Genomic DNA, 21,032 nt, shown 5'->3' with positions numbered 1-21,032 from the left:
TTTTGGACTCATGAGGATTCTGTGAGCAAAGGAGAGAAGAAAATTTAAGACAACTTCTTCTTTTTTTGGCTAATATAATTTGGAACCCTCAGATTTCAGCAGAGCCATCTTACTGTCTCAAATGCATCAGTTAAAAACCCTCACAGAGAACTGCAGGTGAAGAATTACTTGTGTATTTCACCACTTAGGGAACATTTCAAGCCTGGCAACCCCAACTCACGGCTACTGGAAATTACCACCACTTCACTCTGCTCTGAAATCCCCTGGAGGACAATTCTTCCAAAGCAAGATTCTCCTCAAGACAGGGATGTCTCTTCTGTACAGATAAAGCTTCTCTTTTTTCTTTTCAGTGAATAAAACTGCTACAGATGAGATCTTTATTTTCCTGAATACTACAAAGGAGCACCAAATATGCTTTCTAACCTTATTTCTCATTCAACACAGGTTTTCCTCACGCACATCCATCACAGATATATTTACTAAGCAGACCTTTGCATGAAAAACAGAGCACTGCATCCACAGCATTAACCCTAGAAGCTGAAGATGGTAAAAACTCCACATTCTGCCTCACTGGCATGTTAATAATAAGCACCAAGCAAGCATTGACCTCCACAGCTTCCTAGAAAATTCATTATGAGGCAGTTATTGTAGCACAGAATTCACTTTATCTAAGGGGAAAAACAGCCCTTCAGGGTTTTTTTGAAGTTCAGGGTTTATGACAATAACACCTCCCCACAAAAAGGCATTCTGTGTGAAGCTTTCCAAACAGTCAGCAGACATCTGTTTCAAGACAGAAGCAGCAGAAGTTTTCAACCATGAACGTGTTAATGTGATCTGCAAAGCTGGATATCATTTTTCACACATGGTCTGTCAGACGGACTGAACGAACCCACTGAAATTAAGAAAGGACTCTTCTGGCCAAATTAAATTTATCTCAGGCTAGAAACAATCACAAATCTCCTTCTAGTACCAGACTATGTGAATCCACTATCTCCCACTGACAGTATTTAAAACGTTGATTCTCCTTCTTTCTTTTTGAGACTGTTTTTACATATTTAGACTGAAAAAGAGAAGTTGCCTGCTATGCTTCCCACAAAAGGATGCAAACACCTGGACACTGGAAGGGAAGTTTATGATTATTTCATGAACAAAATCAATAGAAATTTTAACAATGCTTTAAGAGTCCAACTCCAGAAACCTTTTATTGATCTGTAGTTACTAAACTCTTCAGTGAAAAACACTCACAGCCTCATACTGCTGTTACAGAACACATGGAAGAGTAGAAACCTCAGTCACGTTTAGTGCTGGGACCTGAAGAAACAGACTGCTTCTTGAGTCTCAGCAGGAACCACACCAGAAGAATGTGGGGTTTGCTTGGTTTGATCTTTTTCTTAAAGAAAAGACACTGTGTCTACATTTTCAGCAAAAAAAGAGAAATATGGAATGAGCAGATCTGAAGATGGAACTTCATATTTTTGAGTCATTCCTTCAGGGCAAGGTTATGAGTTCAGCTGTGAAAAGGACAGAGCCCCAGTTTCATTTCAAGATGGAAAGGAAGTCATTTGACAAAAAAAAGTCAATTTGTATCTTCTTTGAAACAATTTTTCAAACAGTGCACTTTGTGATAGAGCACTCTAAGTAGTATGCACTATATTTTAATTGTTACCAGAGTTTTATGAGTGTATAAATGTTATGTTCCAGGGTGGATGGATGTCTATATGTCTTTTCAATACAGAAAAGAACCTGCAACCCACAATTGATAAACTACAGCTAAACTGCATTTTTATAGCAACAAAAATTTAGGGTGTCATGAGCTTCTTGTAGATGCTACTTGAAACCAAAGTAGCTACAAGTTCTTTGATAGAAACACAAAACCAATCAAGTTGGCAGTGTCCCTTTATCAAATGCAGAGCAAAACATCTCAGTTTGATGTTGACAGACCTGCACAGGCTTCCATCAAAACCAGATCTCCATGCTGTAATAAACATCCCACCAACTCTGCTGCATTCATCTCTAGAAGATCCTTACAAATTCAGATGCACCTCACAGCGGAGGCGAGAGATTGACAGCAACTCTCAAGGACAGTGGTGAAAGTCTCTGGGGCTGCAGACAGATGATATGACTGGGGAGCAGTCAACCAGTGGCTTCAACCCAAAAGCCAAGTGACAAGACATCAAATAGAAATCTGAGATGGCTGAAGCCATTTAAATTCCTTTGCCAGTTCCTTAAAGAGAGAATGGATCTCAAAGCCTATTTCTGACAGGGTTTCCCAGCCCAGCTCTACATTTCCACCAGAGATGCAGTTTGTAAAAGAAATATGCTATACCAGCAAAAAAAAAAAGTGCATTTACATTAAGGACTTTTGCCAGTCATGTGTTTAAAAACAATAATATGAAATAAACTATATCCTTTTAGCAATACTGCTATACTGGTCAATGATCCAAATGTACACCAGGCCTTGTTTCTGCCTCAAAAACATCTCCAGAGGATAAATATCTTGACTTCTGAATGCATTGCATTATATCAAACAGCAGGTGTTGTCAACCACATTTTTCTGGTCTTGGATTCTATCTTTCAGGAGATTTTTCTAATGGTGAATCCAGGTAGAGCCAACATTTGAGATGCAGAAAAAATTATTTGACACCTGTGATAGCATATTCACAAACCCCACAGCATGCACCCAGCATTAGCCTATAACCAGAAAAGTCAGATCCCTTCCTGTACCACTGATGACAGACAAGGAAATACCTTCCCGGTCTCCTTAAGGTAGTCTCCAGACTTGATCTCGCCTTTGGCAACACAGGCACCTGCCACTGCCTTCTACAGCAACCCTCAGACTTACACAGTTAAACTACTTTATTTGGCACATACAGGAATCACCCAGATTTAAGACTGCCCAGTAATTTTCATTTTGACTCACAGAGAAGACACAGGAAACAAAACTGAGATGCTGCTGTATATTCAAGTTGGATAATGAATACAATTTCTTCTGTACAGTACATGTAAATGTGAGTGGATGTTTAGAGCATACCTCATGGCATTTTTTCCATCTATTTTTTCCAAAGATGATTTGCTTACAGATGTGCACACACATGTATGAGAAAACCTGAGTGGTACAGGTTTTAAAAACAACACATCTTCTATTTTACATATCTAGAGATGAAAAAGCAAAAGAGTTCATGACATGCTGGTGGCAATAAGCTCAGACTTGCCTGGCAGGTGACAAGTACAGGCAAAAAATTGCTATAAATACAAAAGCACATGGTTTCTCTTTTGTATTTCCATATCTACTGGCAGTCAAAAATACAGCATGCTACTGGTAAAGTGAATTTTAAAAAGTCACCATGACAATATAACATAATCTCAGTTTGTTTTTTTTCCTTTGTAGTGGGTCCTTTTAACCCAAACTTACATGTCAAAGTGTGTGAACTGTCATTTTTCTAAAGTGTTTGTACTTAGGTGGTTTATGCTAGAAGACATAGATTGCTGTTCAGTATGTACTATTATTTTTGCTTTGTATTATTCCATAAGAATCTGTGGATAAGCAATTAAAAGGAGACTAATCCTCGAGCAAAAATGCACACCCCTCTTTTTGTCAGTATCTTTTATTTAGACTTTGGCTCCATAGGGAAAATAGGGGGAAAATTTTTGTTTGGATGCTGTTCCCTTGAGTAAAGTGAATCAAAGCATTCCCTGGCAATTAAAATATTGCAAAATGAATACTTGTGCCCAAATAATTACCATCCTACATGGTATGTGACCTCTCCAAGTTTCCCCTCAGTGTTATGCTTTAGAAGATGGTCACAGAAGAATTGCTTCCCTTGGGTTTCTATCAACCTGTGCAGAATGTAGGTACAGGTTTTTAGGTTATGAATGAAACCTTTCTAAAATATTCCAAGTGGCCTTGCAGCCAGAGGCCACCAGCATCAGTGGTGTGTCATGAAGGCATTTGATCAATGCTGAAAAAAGAAAAAGGGGGGGGGAGTGTCTTAGTTGAGTTACACCAAAACCCAGCTCTGAGCACAAAGAATGCAAGCAGTACAGCAAAGTTCAAAAGCTCATCCTGTTATGATTACACCATGCCACCAGAAATAGGATTAGCTGCTACCCTACCAAAGCAACAGTTTCCCAAGCAGAAGACGAGATGTCCTTCCACAAAAGAAAATAAACCCTTTAATCATTCTGTACTGTAATTTTCCATTAGCCCACAATATTCCTAACAATATTCATTAGATGAGACATTTGAAAAGACTTCTGCAGCAAACTGGCTGTTTAAAAGACAGAGAGGTGCTCATAAAAGCCCAGGATCTTTAAGACATTTTAAGATTACAGTGTTCATTTGAGAGATTTTGACAGAAGGGGAGAGAAAAGTTAAAGATGAACCGTTCATTGCTCCTGGCACCACTTAGTTTATCTGAGGTACATTTTTTTTCAGTGCATACCTGTAAACCTCTTGGTGCTGGGTGTGATTTATGGGTCAGGTCTGCTCTGCAAGTACTAGGTACAGCTTTTCAGCAGATATAACAGCTGAGACACTTGTATAATTCTTCCTCATTGGACCTGTGATCCAGGTATATGTATATTCCTCCTAACCAAGACGATGGCACCTGTGATTAAGATCCACAGCAAAACATCAGCTACATTTTCTGGAAATTTTTCTGATGAAAGTTTAGCCTTGATAAACTCTCCATCAACCACACAGCTTTTATGACTCATTTTCACTGAATTAAGTGCCTGAAACCCACCTAAACTGCACGCTGCCTTTACGAATCTCACATTTCCTCCACCATCAGCTCTAAGATGGAAAAAAGCCAACCAAAAACCCAACCAAAACGCATTCTAACATCACCACATTGAGTGATTTTCAAGGTATTTTTTAAGACTTGTCTTTCCTCCAAAATGTCAAATCACCTTCCACTCACTTCAGCAGTTTGAATGAAAAGTCAGGATTTTGCCACCCCTTCTCAGTACTGTAACTTCTTCTGTCACAAGAGTTGTGAACTAAACTGTCAGCCAAGTAGAAATCTCTTCTCCCACATCTGTATTATGTGACTGTTCTTCCCTTTAAAGTGGCTGAGGCTCCTGAATGAAGCAATATTCAGGAACATGCTAATTACTCCATTTGCATTTATGAGGTGTTTACCATCATTTCTAATTGTGATGAACCACAGATAGAAACCAAGGTTCCCAGCTTAAAACCATTAGAGTCTTCTCCAAACAATTAACCTCAACACTGGGATGAGATTCATCTAACCTCATTTTATCAATCTAAAAATTTGATAGTCTCAATTAGTTGTAGGTTCCAGTGGATGAAAAGAGAAGATTTCACCTGCCTTGGGAGGGGATGAATCATTCTGTGGTGAGGCCTCTCTCTCTCCACTGATATGAGATGGAACTAAATATCTAGCTTTACACTATCTTACACTGCCAGTCAAATGAATCACAACCTAGGGGAGGAAAATGAAGTGATAATGCAAGTGAAAAAGACAGAAAACAACAGAACATTCCTTCCTTTTTTAGCACATGGGAGTTTAGCACTTTGATCATCCGACTTGTCACTTTGGGTTAACTTCTCAGGATGCTAAAGATGTTTTGTGTATTTGACCTTTTGTTTAACAACCTAATATGATCAAAAGCAGTCAGTTCCCCTGAGCAACATCAGACTGGGGATTAACAAGGGCAAGCTAGCAGAAGAGTTGAGTTTTCAGAAGAGAAAAGCCACTACATTCCAGATAAAATTCATGTTAGATGGGTTGCATATTTTTTAGTCCATCAGAGAGGAGCCACAAGGGAAAACTCAGCCCCCAGATAAAAGCTACTTATGCCTAAATGAGAGTTGTAAAAATAAGATTTAATACCTGGAATGAAAAGAGAAATTACATGGAGGGATTGGACAGTATGGCTTTCAGAACATAGCTTTGAGAGAAACTAACAGTTAGGACGCAGGAGCTAAAGGTTAACAGGGCCTGAATGTAAAGATGTTGTCTCCTACCCTGCCTCAAACAACAGAGTTGTTTCTCCAACAGGCAGGTGGAGCATGGAGGATTGGAGTGGGAGGACTGAAGCCTGGGAACTTCATAGACACCAGTGTAGCAAAGGATAGAGCATAGGAAAGCTGCAAAGCCAAGAGCTGGCTTAGCCCTACCAGCCTCAGAGTGAAGGCACATGGGTAAAGATTAACCAAAGGGAAACTTCCCTTTCTTGTCTGTAGATTACTCATTCAGACTGATTTTGCAGAGTCTGTCAAACAAACCTGAAAAAATGTCAGAATATTTTGGAGCCTCATTTGATGAATCATCACACATGAACAACACACCTTAGAGCTCAGCTTCTTCGCTGCGTGTTTCCTGCAGAAAGCTTGAATGCTTATTTCATGCCTTATTCATCCTCCATCCTTCTTCATTTTCCAAACTACCCTCTGGGATCAGCTGCTGCAGAAGAATATCTCCACTGGCAGCTCCTGCCTGAGAGCAGCTCTGCAGATTGCTGGGATGAGATGCCAGTTAGCTAAGCAGGATACTATTTAAGTTTGTTATACTACTAGCCTAATTTTTAGCTCTTCTAGTTCATGGCAGTTCTCACTGAAGTACTGTTCTGTCAATGCTCTCTCCCTCATTTTTTTGTTTAAAAATAAAAGCTTAGCTTCCTCCAGGGGGGGTATGACAGTTTCTGCTTTGTTGAGCAGCCTCCAAAACCTTGCAGAGGTGCTCTTGTAGCCACTCAACTAATAGAGTGTTCTGGAAAGAATAAAAACACACATTTAAAAATTCCCAAGTGAAAAAAAAAAACACCCCACTCTTTGCCTGTTCTTTTACAAGCCAGTATGCTGTGTCCTCCAGGTCTCTGGCAGAAGGAACCTTGGCATAACCTTGCTCATACCATAAACAATGTCTTATGATTCGTGAAGGATTTATATTGTGAATTAAAGCTCTAGAATAAATGAGTCATATTCTGCAACAGAAAGGTCAGTAGACAGAAACTAAACTATCCCAGGGAAATGATATCATGATGGTTCCCTGAGTATTAAACTGGCTTCAGCCCAATTCATCTTAGTTTGAAGAAAAATTGATTAACATTAAAGTTTTAGTAAACATTAGTATTCTAAAAATAACGTCAAGAGCAGGAACATTCTCTGTCTTTGCCTGAAGCTCACTGCTGAATGGTATTCGTATTAGCAAAGTGTCAAGTAGATAACATATCTGCAGGATAAACAAGCCCCAAAAAAAGGAAGTTTCAGATGACCAACACATAACTCAGTGAGAAATGTTGCTAACATAATGTGCTAAAAAAAGCATTTATGAACACTTGGCATTTGCATAGACATATTTTTACAGGTTGAGGAAAGTTTGTTGTAGCTGGTAAGTGTAACTGTCACTATTCATTTCAGACAGTTTTTTGTTGAGGTCTTTTTTGTTCTCTCAGTGCAGACAGCTGAAATGTCAGCGATCTCCAAATACAGGCAGGCACATGCCAGCACCCAAAGGAACAAGGCTGGGGCCACTGAGGAATCTGAGAATTTGAGCTATGGGGATGAATACAATTTCACTGGATGTTTAGTGTGTGAGTATGAATATGGGTGATAGGAAAAACCACATCAAGTAGCTTAAAAACAGACTTGGGAAAACCAAACACATCCACAGGAGAACTAAGGGACTGAGAAGAAAGGGTTTTAAAAAGCAGCTTTTACACTTAAGAGTTACAAAAACAAGACTTGCAACTGGGAACTTAAAAAAAAAACAACAACAATAACAAACCAAGGAGTTTTCTGTCCTTCATTCCTCAGGTTTTGAGCAGAAACAATGTTTTAACATTCTTTATAGAGATAGCAGGACTTCACTGTTTTGGAATGCACTGATCCTAAACAACTCAGCCAAATACTTCAACATTTGGAACTGCTGCTGCCACAAATATTTTTCATTTGCTCTCTATATTGGAAACGTTTTGTTTCTTTTGATACATCTCAGGCCAAATACTCATTTTTTCCAATGCGAAACCCAGATCTCTATTTCTGAAGCACACACACATTAGTAAACCCAGCAGGGCAGAATACAAATTTCACTCACCTTGAGGATGGCACATTCCAAAACTATTTGGATCAGCATGACTCCAGGATAAAGAGAACTGGATCAGAGATAGCAGAGATCAATCTCCCCTCCTATCTTTAACACAACTTCCAAGTCTCCCAGTTTTTGTCTATTACATGAGGTCAAATGTGGAAAAACAAAAACTGAAGCAACATACCATTGGCTTTCTTAACCAAAACCTTCCAAGCTCAGGGGCAGAAGAAAAACACGAAGAAAGGCATGAAAAATTTGAGCAGAGAGTTAATCTCAGGTAGATTTTCAGTTGGTGTCAATTAGCACTGCTTCACTTCAGAGCACCATGACAATTTACACCAGCTGAGAGGCTGAGGCAGTGACTCTCCTCTGCAAATGCTGTGCTTCAAGTGATGGGCAGCTGCTGGAAATGAAACTTCCCTGAGAGTCATGTCTCGTTCATATTCAAGAATTCAAGCTCCAAATTTCTCTGGAGAGATCATTTTACGTAGCTGCCTTAGAAATCAAAGTATAATTTACATGATGTCTCCAAGAACAATCAAATAATGTACTGATGTTGACCATAAATAATAATAGCAATGCTAACCGAGGTCTATTTGTTAAACACAGAATTAAGACAACACAATAGAGTGGAAAAGGCCATTTGCTATAATCTCATTCATAATTTTACCAGGCTTTATCTTAAAACCAATTTATTTTCTTGCCTGTAATATCTTCACTGCAAGACTTCCAGACTCTTACACTTCTGATGGTTAATAACATTCTGTTCATGATTGACCTCATTTTATTAGAGCATTGGACCTTGACCTTATGGCTGGTGAGCATAAAAAAGCTTTGTAGGGAAATGTTACATCTTTTATTAGATCAACAGACATAGCTGAGGTGAGGCAAACAAGATTTTAGGTCAAAAACCCCTTCTTCAGGCCTGAAATAGAAGCAGAAAAACTCAAGTTAAATACAACTTAGGAGTAGTTGTTCTAAATAAAACTTAATTATGTCAAACAAACACCCAGTTTGAGGGAAAGGCTTCAAAAATACTGGGGATATTAATAAGGTGTGAGATTATTAAGTTATAGGATACTATGTGGGCCAAAAGAGATGCCTTAGACTGCCAAAACTAAAATGTCCCATAGGCTCTGAATTAGTTAGTGAACATCCTGCCTATACAGCTCCAGCCCATGCACATGTGGGCAGCTGTGAGCCCTGAGGTGTATCTCCACAGCCTGGATTAGTGCCTGCCTGTGACGTTGGAGCTGCATTCCCTCTGCCCTCAGGAATGATTTTAAGGAAGAGCCTTTTAAAAGTGCTTTCCTCAGATTCCTGATGGTTAAATTCTGGAGATGTGGCTTTTACACTGTAATGGCTGGAAAGCTCAAGGGACGATGCTTTATATCCAGCAACAGAAACAGCACATATCTGCTCCTTTGGGCTCAGTGAAAATGCCCCAACTGTAACAACTGCCCCTGTACTCACCCTCAGCAGCACCACACAACACTCATACGCTGCACACACATCTATCAGCACAGGATCAGGACACAAAGATCAACTCCGAGAGCTGCAAAGCTGTACAGAAAATGATCAGGACACCACAGCCCCAGATGTCTGTGTTGCTATGGGTTTTTACAATTACTTTACAAACTGTTGCAAGACAAGAAATTTTTAAGTATGCCCTTTAAAACTTCCATAGACTGCTCTTATAAAATGGAAGAACAAAAGGACACAATGGTTTGGATGATTTAAGCTCTGTTAGACGTTATTTTTAAATGTGTGTTATATACCTCATACCATGCTCATCTTAAAAATGAGGCAGAACCCATTTAATATCCCTCAAGACAGCCCCTGACATCCAAGACAAAATTAAAGCACAGGTTCCACAAGGGGTACACACAGGGAGAGGTGCTTACTTGAGGAAGTATTCCATTTGGAGTTGATTTACCTTAAAAAAGTACTACCTCACATGAGTAAAATGTGGAGAAGGAGGCCTTCTGGAAAGCTAACATCATCTTATGATTTTGTGTTTATGTATAAACAATAAGCTGTTCAAAAAGTTCCTCCTCAAGGTTCAAAAGATCATGGTCCAAATGATTCACTCATCAGCTTCTGCATATTGCTTTCTCTGAATGGCTTCACTGTAAGGAGTAAAAGAAAAATTCCCTATCAAAAGCAAAGGGAAATAAAACTTCATTCCTTCTCATAATATTGCTGGATGCTGCTAAAATAATCAGAGAATTGGGAAAAATGAAGAGGATGATAAAGAGAAAGCTTTTAAGTCTTCAAGGCCAAAAGAAGCTCAACATTTAATTATATCCTCACACACCTCTGTGCCTTCCCCAGAAAGCCCAAACGAATTGTAAAAGGGGGTGACATTTCCACCTACCCCATTACTAATTTAGGCAAAGAAAGAGCCTGCCAAAAAGCTATTTCTAGCCAAGGCAGCGAGAGGAGCGGAGCGGGGTCTGCGCGGGGGGCAGAGACAGGTGCAGCCGCAACGCGCATGACCCCGGCCCATGAGGTGAGGGCTGGCTAATCCCAGCTCGAAAATATGACATCTTGGGCTCATGATAGTCACAGGGCTTCCCATACGCAGGCGGGGCGGGGACCGGCGGGGAGGGAGGGAAGGGCACTGCGCACAAGCCTATAAATTAGAGGCAAAGCCGCCTTTTCCTCAATGAAAGAGTGAGGCGAGGCAGTGAGGGGAAAAAGAGGGGGCGGCAAAAAGGCTCAGGCGCGGTTTTGTTCCGCTGCAAGTCATTTTAGTGCTTCTAAGTTTCTTTTTGCTCACCACATTCCTGCTAAGGAGGCAAGTCCTCAGAGATGAAATACATCATAGGCATCGGAGGGTAAGTTCCTGTTAATATTGAATATCTATATTGCTTCTCCTTCCTCTTTAATTGTTGTATGTAAGATGAGCTGAGGCTTGGGGATTATATATCTGGCTATAAAATAATATTACAGGATTCTTGGAAGTGATGCAAGTTGCTGACTCTTCATTCATGCCGCTTAAATGCAGAGCATCAGCAGGGTGCCTTATACCCAACTCGTGTAGGATTAACGGGAGGTGTGCTGGAGTAGAAAAAACCATTTCAATTAAATGTATCGGTCTGATTGACTTGAGGGCTGCGGCTCAACCATGGGAAAGGACGTTTCCAACGTCAACTTTGGCTTTTAAGAGATTCTCTTAAAGAGGCAAAAATCCTATTTCAGGTAAAAAGAGAGTGGTGGAAAAGCCTTTTATTTTCCATAACAAAGTAGGATTTAGAGGCAAGCTCGCCTGTGTGTGTGCTTGGACAGGGTGATTGATCAGCACATACGCACCGACCGCAGAAGGGTTTGCAAAACAGGAGACCTGGCAAGAGCTTTATTTAAAACGTGGTCTGAAGTCAGTGTGAGATTTTTATAGCCTTTGAATTTAAAAAAATAAAATGGAATGAGTACATCTGGACTACGGAAAGATTCTTCAGGCCTTTTATACTAAAATGGGCTCTGCACGTATAAGGAATACTTGAGTCACACTCAGGAAACCGCAAACTTCTTCCAAATTCTTTCAAGGCATTTTTTAAAGCGCTTTTCACAAGCCTTTAACGTGGCAGCTTCTTAGGATGATGAGCCTATGCCTCCTAACCAACAAAGGCGTCTTAAGGCAACGAATGCCGGCAATGGCTCGTTTTAAACCTACCTTGGAAGCTGCCAGGACCCTCCGCGGGGGCCGGGCCCCGGCGGGGAGAGGAGCCGGCGGTCACAGGGGCTGACCGGGCGCCCGGAGGGACGGCAGCTCAGCGGCTGGAACCGCGCAGCCTCCTCCATGTTCAGGAGCCGTACCGCCGGGCTTTTCCTCGGCGCGGGGAGGCAAAGGCGGGGGAGCCGCGGAGCCCCTGCGGAGGGGCGCAGACATGGCGGCGCGGCCCCGCGCTCCCTCAGCGCGGCCGTTAGGAGCGGCGCGAGGCGCCACAGAGCCCGCCCGCGCGCGCGCGGGGCGTCCGCAGCCAATCGGCATCCAGCGCGCGCCCGGGCGCCGGCGTGGCGGGAAATTCAAACGGGGCGCGCGCTGGGGGTTTGTTGCACCTCGAGGGTCCCGCTGAGGCTCGGCGGGGTCCCAGCGCGTCTAACGCGACTTTCCGCCTTCCACGGCCTGTTCCCTCTCTCCGTGCAGCGTCACCAACGGTGGCAAAACCACCTTGACCAACAGAATCATCAAGGCGCTGCCGAACTGCTGCGTGGTCCATCAGGATGACTTCTTCAAGGTAAGCCGAGCTCCTCCCCTTGCTTAGAATATAAACGTAGTTGATGTTGTTTAGGCTCTATACACATAGTGATAGTTGTATTAGGTTCCTCTTTAAGTGTGATATACCTGTGCATGCTCTCCAAGTGAGTGTCGGCAGCTTAGGAGAAACACACTCTCATTTCTGCTGTTATGTATATGTATTTAATGTTTTAATGCCTTTAGACAGGGTGAGATACCCACCTTGGCAAACGTTGGTCTCTGCCAGCTTCCACAGAAGTGGAACTTGGCACAGCCAAGCACAAAATGGTTGCAGCAAATGCTTTAACAGCAGATCTAGGTCAAAGCACTGGTTTAAGTTAGAGATTATTTACTGTACTCTGCATAAATAACTTTACCTTGGGTTTTGGTTATTATGTTTAAATAATGTTGCATCTAAATAGTACTCTAGTATTTAAGCACCCCTGTACTGTTTTAAGGACAGACAGACGGTTGTATTGGGGAGCTATGATGGCTCTGTATCAGAAGCCAAATTAAAAGGTCACTAAAGATGAATGCAGAAGACCTGTGCTAACTTAGGTACATGGAGCCCAGGCACATGGCAGTGGAGTGGCCATGTCAGCACCACGTTACCAAATCCTGAGGCTGCAGCCATTTCCCAGGAATTGCCACAGTGCTGGCTTCCACCATACATGGAAGCCCAAGAGATGTGGCAGCATGCTTGAAGTAGCTGTATGGCATCCCCTGATGTGCTCCAGCAGCCATGGTCTTTGCAAGACAAGCATGCCATGTAAAACAGAATGAGACATTCTTTTGGAAGAGCTGCTTTGCCATAAGCCTCATGCACAAGTTTGGTCAGATATGAGCTATTAAAGTAGAGAAGGGATTCTGTTTGACTTGCCAATAGAGATCTATCTAGAATATCTCACTAGTGTGTTTAGCTGGCAAATGCTAGCAAAGATAACCAAAAGTCATGCTATGCTGACCTGCATTTTTATTAGAGGTACTAAGAGTTAGAGTAGCTGTTCTCAAACATGAATTTTAGCAGTTGCTTAAAACTGTATTTGCATTTTAAGTTGTTATTATATGCTGGCTTATAAACAGGGGCCTGTAGTAGTTTGCCTTATAACACTATATCAAATTATTAATCTAGAACTCTTGTGGCCTGACTGAGCCAAGAAAAACCTTGTCAGAGTTCTTGGGGTTGGTGAAAGATGGGGGACTTAAATTGCAATGTAGTCCAATGAAGGTCTGTGATTGCTTTGTTAAGTGAACACTTGCTTTGTTGTGTATTGCAGTAGTGTCCAGGTTGTGATCGGATCTTAGGTAGCTGATCACGCTGAGTTTGCAGCAATGTTTTATTGCTCACTATATTTCAGCCACAAGATCAAATAGAAGTCGGGGAAGACGGCTTTAAGCAATGGGATGGTAAGAGCAGTGTTCGCTATAGGATGCAGTAATGTATCTTTTTCCTAAGTATTTCTTTTTACTTACTATAAAGATTTAACAGTAAACTTGAGTAATTTCCATTTTTACACGTTCATTCTATATTATACTCTCAAGCCTGTGTGGTTTGTGGTATTTGATTGTCTACCTTTTTCCCCACCCACCCCCTTTCTTCTAACTAGTGTTGGACTCCTTGGATATGGAGGCAATGGTGAGCACAGTGCGTGCGTGGATTGAGAACCCAGTGAAGTTTGCCCGTTCCCATGGGGTGAATGTTACGCCTGGCTCTAAAGAGCCAGCCTCCAAAGATACCCATATATTGGTCATTGAAGGCTTCCTGCTTTATAATTACAAGTAAGGTTTGGGGGAACTATTAACAATTTGCCTGGGAAGAACAATTGATCCATAGAGCCAGGGCCAAAACCTCCTCTGTACTAATATACCCTTCCTGTCTTGTGCTGAGGTATTGTGATGAATTTTTCTTGGGTAAAACACAAATTCTACCAGTAAAAGCTGGAACAAGTGAAGTGACTTTCTCAAGGTAGCATCAGAAGTTCTTGAACTCCAGGGTACAGGGAGCTTTAGACCAGAGCTTGTAAAAGCTGCATGGGCAGTGAAGGTGCAGGCTTCCCTCCTGGCCTCCCACCACAGTGCCTAGACACAGACCTGAAAGGGTCATTGATGAGAAAAAGGAGATAATCCAGTTTGTTTCCTCCTTGGAATCTCTCCTGGAATTTAGGAGCAGTTCTTGCATGCAATGCACGTACTTGTTTAACATGAGCTAAATTGAGCTTAGTAATTACACTGGTGCAGAGATCAGCCTTGTTTTAATATGGGAGGAAAATGCTTAGCAGGAAGGTGAGGAGACTAAACTAGCCATGAAGAGAGAGAACTTCCAATAGCTAAAGATCTAAACTTCAGAAAGCTGCAGTAAGCAAAAGAACCTTGTCTCTAAAGTACACTTTTGTTTACAAAACTCTTTCAAGAGAACAAGCTGTGCGTGACACTTGGCAAAACCAGAGCTGTTTATAAGCTGTGCTGTAAAACCAGCAGCACCATTCCAGCTTCCCAAACTGAGTGGAAAATGCACAATGGCAGTCTGAGACTAGTCATACCAAGAATGGCCAACTGGCAAACTGCCGGTGTTCCTGGCCTGTCCCTGGGGAGCTGGTGCTTGGTATCACTCCTGAAGGTTACAAATACCTCTGAAGCCCTTCCCCTTGTTAACTGGAGCCTTTTCTTAGCCCAGAGAGAGTATTTCATCCACAAACCTGGAGCTTGCTCAGTTCATACTATATTAAGCTTTTGTGCAACCGTCAGTGGGCTTTTGGGAGTCTGACAGTCCCACCAGGTTCAAACTAGATTTGCTTTAAGGATTTTTCTGTGTTTACTTCAGCCTAAGAGGAGTGCAGTGCAGGAAGCAAACTCCTTGCTGGTAGAGCAAACTCCTTGTAGTTCTGGAAAAGAACATGAGTTGCCTTGTATCAAATCCATGTGCCTGTGCAGATTTTGACAGCTCACTTCAGCACAGCAGGCCAGACAGTTTGATAAGTCAGTTTGTATCAGACTGATGAACCTACTGCAAGTGGAATATGAAACACTCTAGAAAAAGCCACAGCCCATACCTCAGGTCTGCCCAGCACAGTGTCTGATCCTCCACAGTAACTAGCAGCAGGTATTTGGGTGGGGAAAGTAAAAAGCCTTTCAGAATACAGTGTTGTCCATGTTTTATAGCTCCTGATCTCCCCATGCCTTAGCTTGTGTCTCAATGCAAACACCCTTCTGTTGTCTACAATAGACACAAATTTGAGAGGCAGAAAGACTTCTGTGGCTTTCAAGGGTGACAACACTTTTCTCTGTCAGAAAACATTAACTAAACTTATTGCTCCTTTCTACCTTCCCCTAGACCACTGATTGACCTATTTGACATCCGCTACTACCTGGCAGTTCCATACGATGAATGCAAGAGGAGGAGGAGGTAAGTCTAATCCTTCCAATAAAGAATGTCCTGTAGATGCAAGCCTTTGTGCCACCTTTATGTTGCTATCAAGGGATATGTTGGTGTCTCAAATTGGAATTGCACTTGAAAATTTGACTCTTAAGTGGAGGAAGAGACTGTCACGTGGCATTTTCTGCAACTGTAGCTCTGGCCATGCCCTGTGTGGGGGGATCTCATGAGGATCAGCACAGTGGTGCAAAAGGAGCAGGGCTGTTACATGCTTCCTCTGTGAGCAGCAGTAAGCCCTCAGAATCTGCTTGCTTCACCTTCCTCAGCCACTCTGGCTTCTGTAGTTATTTGGGGGAAATCAGTAAACCTGTTGGAAAACAGATATTGGTGAGAAACTGGACTGTGACAATCAGCCTTTACATAAATGAACTGAGCAGCTGTCAGATGAACTTCAGGCACCAGCAGCCCAGTCCTGATGGTCTTTGTGCCTTTGGGTGTTTGCAGTACACGCAACTACACTGTTCCTGACCCTCCTGGGCTCTTTGATGGACACGTCTGGCCCATGTACTTGAAGCACAGGAAGGAGATGGAGGATGGTGGTGTGGATGTTGGTAAGCAGCCCCTAACACCCTGCCTTTGGCATTGCACTCTGGGTTGTTAGGAAGTCACCAATTTGATTCATGGAAACTTCATTTAACTGTGATGCAAGGCACAATTTTTACTACTGAGCTGCAGTCCTGACCTGCTCTCTGTCCTGATAAATACGTGCAGTTCCATAGCTAAAAGCTTCTGCCCTTTGTTTCCTATTATAAGCACTTCCTGGGGCAGAGTAAATGCTTTATATAGTATATCTTACATTCTATATTTATTATATATAGTTTATTATAAGTGCTTAAGTTCCTATTACAAGCACTTATAATGCAATAAACCATTTTGCAGGCTGTTGGTCTCCTCAGGGTGGTTCTGTTTTGCCAGCTGGCAAACAAGTTGTCATTTGGGTCAACGGGATACAAAAGGTTTTAAAACTCATCTACAGCAATTTTGTTCTGATTTGGAAACCTACAGAGCCTGACTCAGTTTTCTCCTTTCAGTTTATTTAGATGGACTGAAGTCCAGAGATGAGCTTTACAATCAAGTCTTTGAAGATATTCACAACAAGCTTTTAAACTGCTGACGAGTAAACCCCTCCCTGCTTCTGAGGGGTCAAATGTGAGGGACTGGCTGCTGGGGCAACCTGCCTTGTGCCTGGACAGCCACAGGCTCCCTTCTGGCTCACCTGAAAGCCCAGTGTACAGGATGATGTAAATAGTACTTAGAAATCAGAATGAGGGTTTATTTGTGTAAACTCTTCTTACTCTGCCCTTTGGAAAGTATCTTTTGTATATAATTGAAGAATGAAGATAACTTATTTACAAGTCTGTGATGGACAGGATTGTTTTGGGTTGTTTTGTTGGTGTTTTTTTAACCATTTTATATTCCACTGGCTTGAACTTGAGTTGAAAATGCATTTTTATAACAGAACAAGTAGAGCTGCCTGGGGAAAACAGCTGACTCTTCTGCTTTTGTGCTGCTGCAGATACTCTGTCTTTATGTAATGGCTTGTTTGCAATGTCATCTCTTCAGCTCAGTAAAACTCAGTTTTAAAACCTCTCTGAGACCTTGTTTTATCACACCAGTCACCTTTGCTCTAGTAGAAATAAGCTTCCAAACTCCTCCAACCACACCACCAGCCCCTGCTCTTTCATTTGGCCTTTGAAATGTCATTCCTGGGCGGCCTCAAACCTTGTTTGCTACTGCTTTGGTGTAGGTGACAACCTTGGCCTGGCAGCCAGCAGGGACTCTGGGAAGGAGGCAGCCCTCCAGATATTTTAAGTGCTGGTATGAAACCAGTTTTATGTCAGGCTCAGCATCATGGTGTCCTTTGCTTTATGCTCAAATAGATTAGTATATAAAGATACTGGGGCCTGTCTCACACAACAGTTCAGTGCTGCTGAGGTGAGACACTTGGATAGATGCCTCCATTTCACAGAATGCCTGAATGGTGGGGTGGGAAGGGCCCTGCAGAGCTGCCCAAGCCCCTGCTCAAGCAGGTTCCCCTGGCTCAGGGGGCACAGGAACGTGTCCAGCTGGGGTTGGAAACCTCCTGAGAAGGAGCCTCCACACCCTGCCTGGGCCAGCAAAGCCTGAACAGCAAAGTTAGCCCTTGTCCTGTCACTGGCCACCACAAAACAAGCATTGACCTCATCCTCTAGACACCCAACTCTTTAGTTATTTCTCAGCATTGATGAGCTTTTCCCCTCAGCATTCTCCAGGCTCAACAGCCCCAGGACTTGCAGCTTTTGCTCATAAGAGGAAAGTTCTGCTCTGCCACAGTTGCTCAACAGGCCTGTGCTGCCAACAGCCATGGCTGGGGTACCAGCATCTCACTGAGACTGTAGGACAGGAACATGGACTCACAGAAGGATTTGAGGTGGAAGGGACCTTTAGAGCCCATCTTGTGCACTCCCCTGCACTGAGTTCCCTGGGCAACCTATGGCAGTGCCTCATTACCCCCATCATGACACATTCTTTCCCCTTTTAGTCAACCTCCTCTCTCCTAGTTTAAACCTGTTACCCCTTGTCCCGTTGCTACATGGCCTTATAATCTCTTTTGGAGCAGCTTCCCTGGCTCCAAAAGAGGCAAACCCAGAGTGCTCAGCCACTCCTCAGAGGATATCCCAGCCCTCTCACCACCTGGGCCTCTTTGGACCTTCATGTCCTTCTCAAACGGTGGGGCCCAGCACCAGAGCTCTGCACACAATGATATTGGTTGTCCTCAGCTCATGGATAGCTCCAGGCTAATAATAACCTCTCCACAGCACTCTGTGCCTGGTACCTAATTGAGCTTAAATCCTGTGGTGAGATAGGTGAGATCTGTCAACCCACTATCGAAATACACTGGCTAAAGATAGGAAGTGCCATTAAACTGATGTACTCAAGCACATGCACCAGGCCTGAGAGGTTCACCATGCTAACACAGAAAACCTTTCACGTGGCGTGACTCTGGTGCTCTTTTGGGCACTAAAATAACTCAGCTGTGGTGTCAGCACGGCTCACTTCAGATTTTTGGCCATGCCTTAATTAGAAACATTGCTCCAGAAAAGCAGCTGCCACAGATTAGCAAGAAATCACCCCAGAAAGCCACTAAGCCTATGTTAAGGGGTGTTTTAAACAGCCTGGAGAAGCAGCCAGAAGTGAGACCAGCAGTGAGTCAGATCCACCACCTTGGCCTCGTGTTACACCAATATATTTTCCAATTGTCTGGCTGGAAGGAGGATGCTGCAGCCAGAAACGAGACAGGAATACTAATGGCATCACCCACACTTCCACAAGCTATAAAAAGGCATATTTCCTTGTGTGCAACCCCGTGCGTGCCTGGAGAGACCCACAAAACTATAATTGCACTGTTACACGGCCGAGTGCTCGTCAGTGGCAAAGCTGAGGAACGCCCTGGCCAGGGACAGTGCGCTGCCACTTGTCACCGATACCTTGTAAGTCCATTTGACATCGTTACATGGAGCGTTTCCTGCAGATTAGCTGCAGCTCTGCTCACTGGCAACACAAACAACCCATCAGCCCCAGCTCCACAGAGGGATCTGGCATAGGAGGATTTCCAGTGGGGGTTCCCCTGTGTTAACAGGCAGGTTTAACCCTCACATAAGACACACAAACCCTTTTTGCTTTCATGAAGACATATAAGGGAAGAGACGAGGCGCTCGCTGTGAGCCAGGCTCTAGGAAGCAAAAATTGAAGCCTAAAAAAGGCACTTTGATACTCTGTGCCCCCAGAGAATATAAAACACCCCAGAGCAGTGTTGGCTCTGGTTGCAGAGAGAGGAACCGAGGCAGAACATCTCCGAATGTGACATCGCTGAAACCTCCTGGGGACCAGCACACCCCCTCATTTCTCAGCACTCCCCTTGTTCCTCCAGCATTCTGTATTAGTTGAGTTCCTACAGGATTTCCCTCCTGGCCACTTTCTCCCCAGTAAATCCTCCTCAGGGAGCAGTAGGCTTTTCTTCTCCCCTTCTTGCAGCCACACAGGTATGTGGTGCAGCCTGCGTACACTTGCCAGTACTCTGCAATTTAACACCCTCTCAAGCAGGTCACCCTGAGTGCAGCAGCAACAACAAAAAACACCCCAAATTCTGCTTTTTAAAAAACATTTTGATGTTCCCTTGTGCATCTGAGATCTCCTGCTACCACTCCCTCCAGAGCAGTGTACCTGCGGGGTGGACGGGCAGGAGACGGCCGTGCCAGGTGGGGTGAATGGCCAACGACTTCCAAGGGCCTTGAAACAGAAACCCAGGGCATGAGCAGCATCTGGGACACCTCAGTGCTATGTGAACTTTGCACAGCTCGGTAGCAACTGCCGCTATAGGATTTCCATACATCCTTTCACACGCTGGCTCTGGTGATGAATCAGCTGTGTGAGAGTGGATCAAATGCCCAGGACACCAGTTGAATCTGCACCACAAACCCCAGCTCCCAGGACACAGAGCCTGGGGGGAGGACGATGGCTCCAAACCCCCCCAACCAAGCTCCAACATCCCCCACCACAGCCAGACCCCTCCCTCCAAGCACACCAGGGCCGCAGCACGCATCCTGCCTGCCCTGGGCCGCCGCCAGCAGCCCGGCGGTCACACTGTCACCCCCGAATGCCAAACGCCAAGTCGGCCTGGAAAAATGGGCCAGGCTAAAATTAACCTGAGGCCTGCGTGCCCCGAGGGTTGGGATGAAACCGACACCCCAGGAGACGTCAGCAGGCAGCCGCCGGCACACGAGCTGCCCGGCAGCTGGCACAGACCGGGGGGCACACAGCAAACCCTGCACCCGGCTGTGCCTGCCTCACCCCCACCCCAGACCCCGGGCAGCTGGTGGGGAGAAGCAGTGGAGTGATAAATAAGGCCCACACTGAGCGGATCCCCTCAGGGCTGAGCTCAGCCAGAGGAAAACCGGCCGCTGACCTCCCCTCAGTGTCGGTGCTGGAGAGCCAGAGGGACACCTGCCATGTGCTGGGGTTTGGCTGGTGGTTCCCACAGATCAAATTCATCTTGGCTCCATCCACCCGGGGCCGTGGGCAGCCGGAAACCCCCCGGTGCTCCCGGCAGAACCCTGGCCACAGGGCTCTCACACATGCTCTGTGGAAAGTGGTGAATCACAACCTCATCCAGGAACCCCTGGCCCAGGCCACCAGCTGCTCTCCCACACTTCCCACATCTCCTGGTGATGCCAGAGCCCAGCAGCCCTTCCTAGCCACGATAATATTGAGGTTAATTCCTTGTCCACTCTGTTCTCATCCAACAGGATCTGACTGGTCTCTG

General features: G+C 44.0%; 1 protein-coding gene across 1 annotated transcript; it reads left to right on the top strand.

The window, feature by feature from the left end:
• Nucleotides 1–10,745: 10,745 nt before the first annotated feature.
• NMRK2 (nicotinamide riboside kinase 2) lies at nucleotides 10,746–17,320 on the top strand. The gene is made up of 7 exons (XM_062015186.1): nucleotides 10,746–10,897; nucleotides 12,208–12,298; nucleotides 13,656–13,704; nucleotides 13,905–14,076; nucleotides 15,629–15,700; nucleotides 16,175–16,281; nucleotides 16,762–17,320. Exons 1-7 carry the CDS (start codon nucleotides 10,872–10,874, stop codon nucleotides 16,842–16,844), a joined length of 600 nt encoding a protein of 199 aa, XP_061871170.1. The 5' UTR covers nucleotides 10,746–10,871; the 3' UTR covers nucleotides 16,845–17,320.
• Nucleotides 17,321–21,032: the final 3,712 nt, after the last annotated feature.

Source organism: Colius striatus, chromosome 25, assembly GCF_028858725.1.
Source record: "Colius striatus isolate bColStr4 chromosome 25, bColStr4.1.hap1, whole genome shotgun sequence".
Classification (NCBI taxonomy): Eukaryota; Metazoa; Chordata; class Aves; order Coliiformes; family Coliidae; genus Colius; species Colius striatus.
Note: the sequence above shows the minus strand (reverse complement) of the source record. Positions and strands in the feature narration are given on the sequence as shown.

What these genes read in the sequence shown, in the direction of transcription:
- NMRK2 (XM_062015186.1), top strand. Translation starts at nt 10,872, where the DNA reads ATGAAATACATCATAGGCATCGGAGG. An exon ending in TTCCTGCTTTATAATTACAA is followed by an intron (nt 14,077 to 15,628) that starts GTAAGGTTTGGG and finishes ACCTTCCCCTAG; the next exon opens with ACCACTGATTGACCTATTTG. An exon ending in GAATGCAAGAGGAGGAGGAG is followed by an intron (nt 15,701 to 16,174) that starts GTAAGTCTAATC and finishes GGGTGTTTGCAG; the next exon opens with TACACGCAACTACACTGTTC.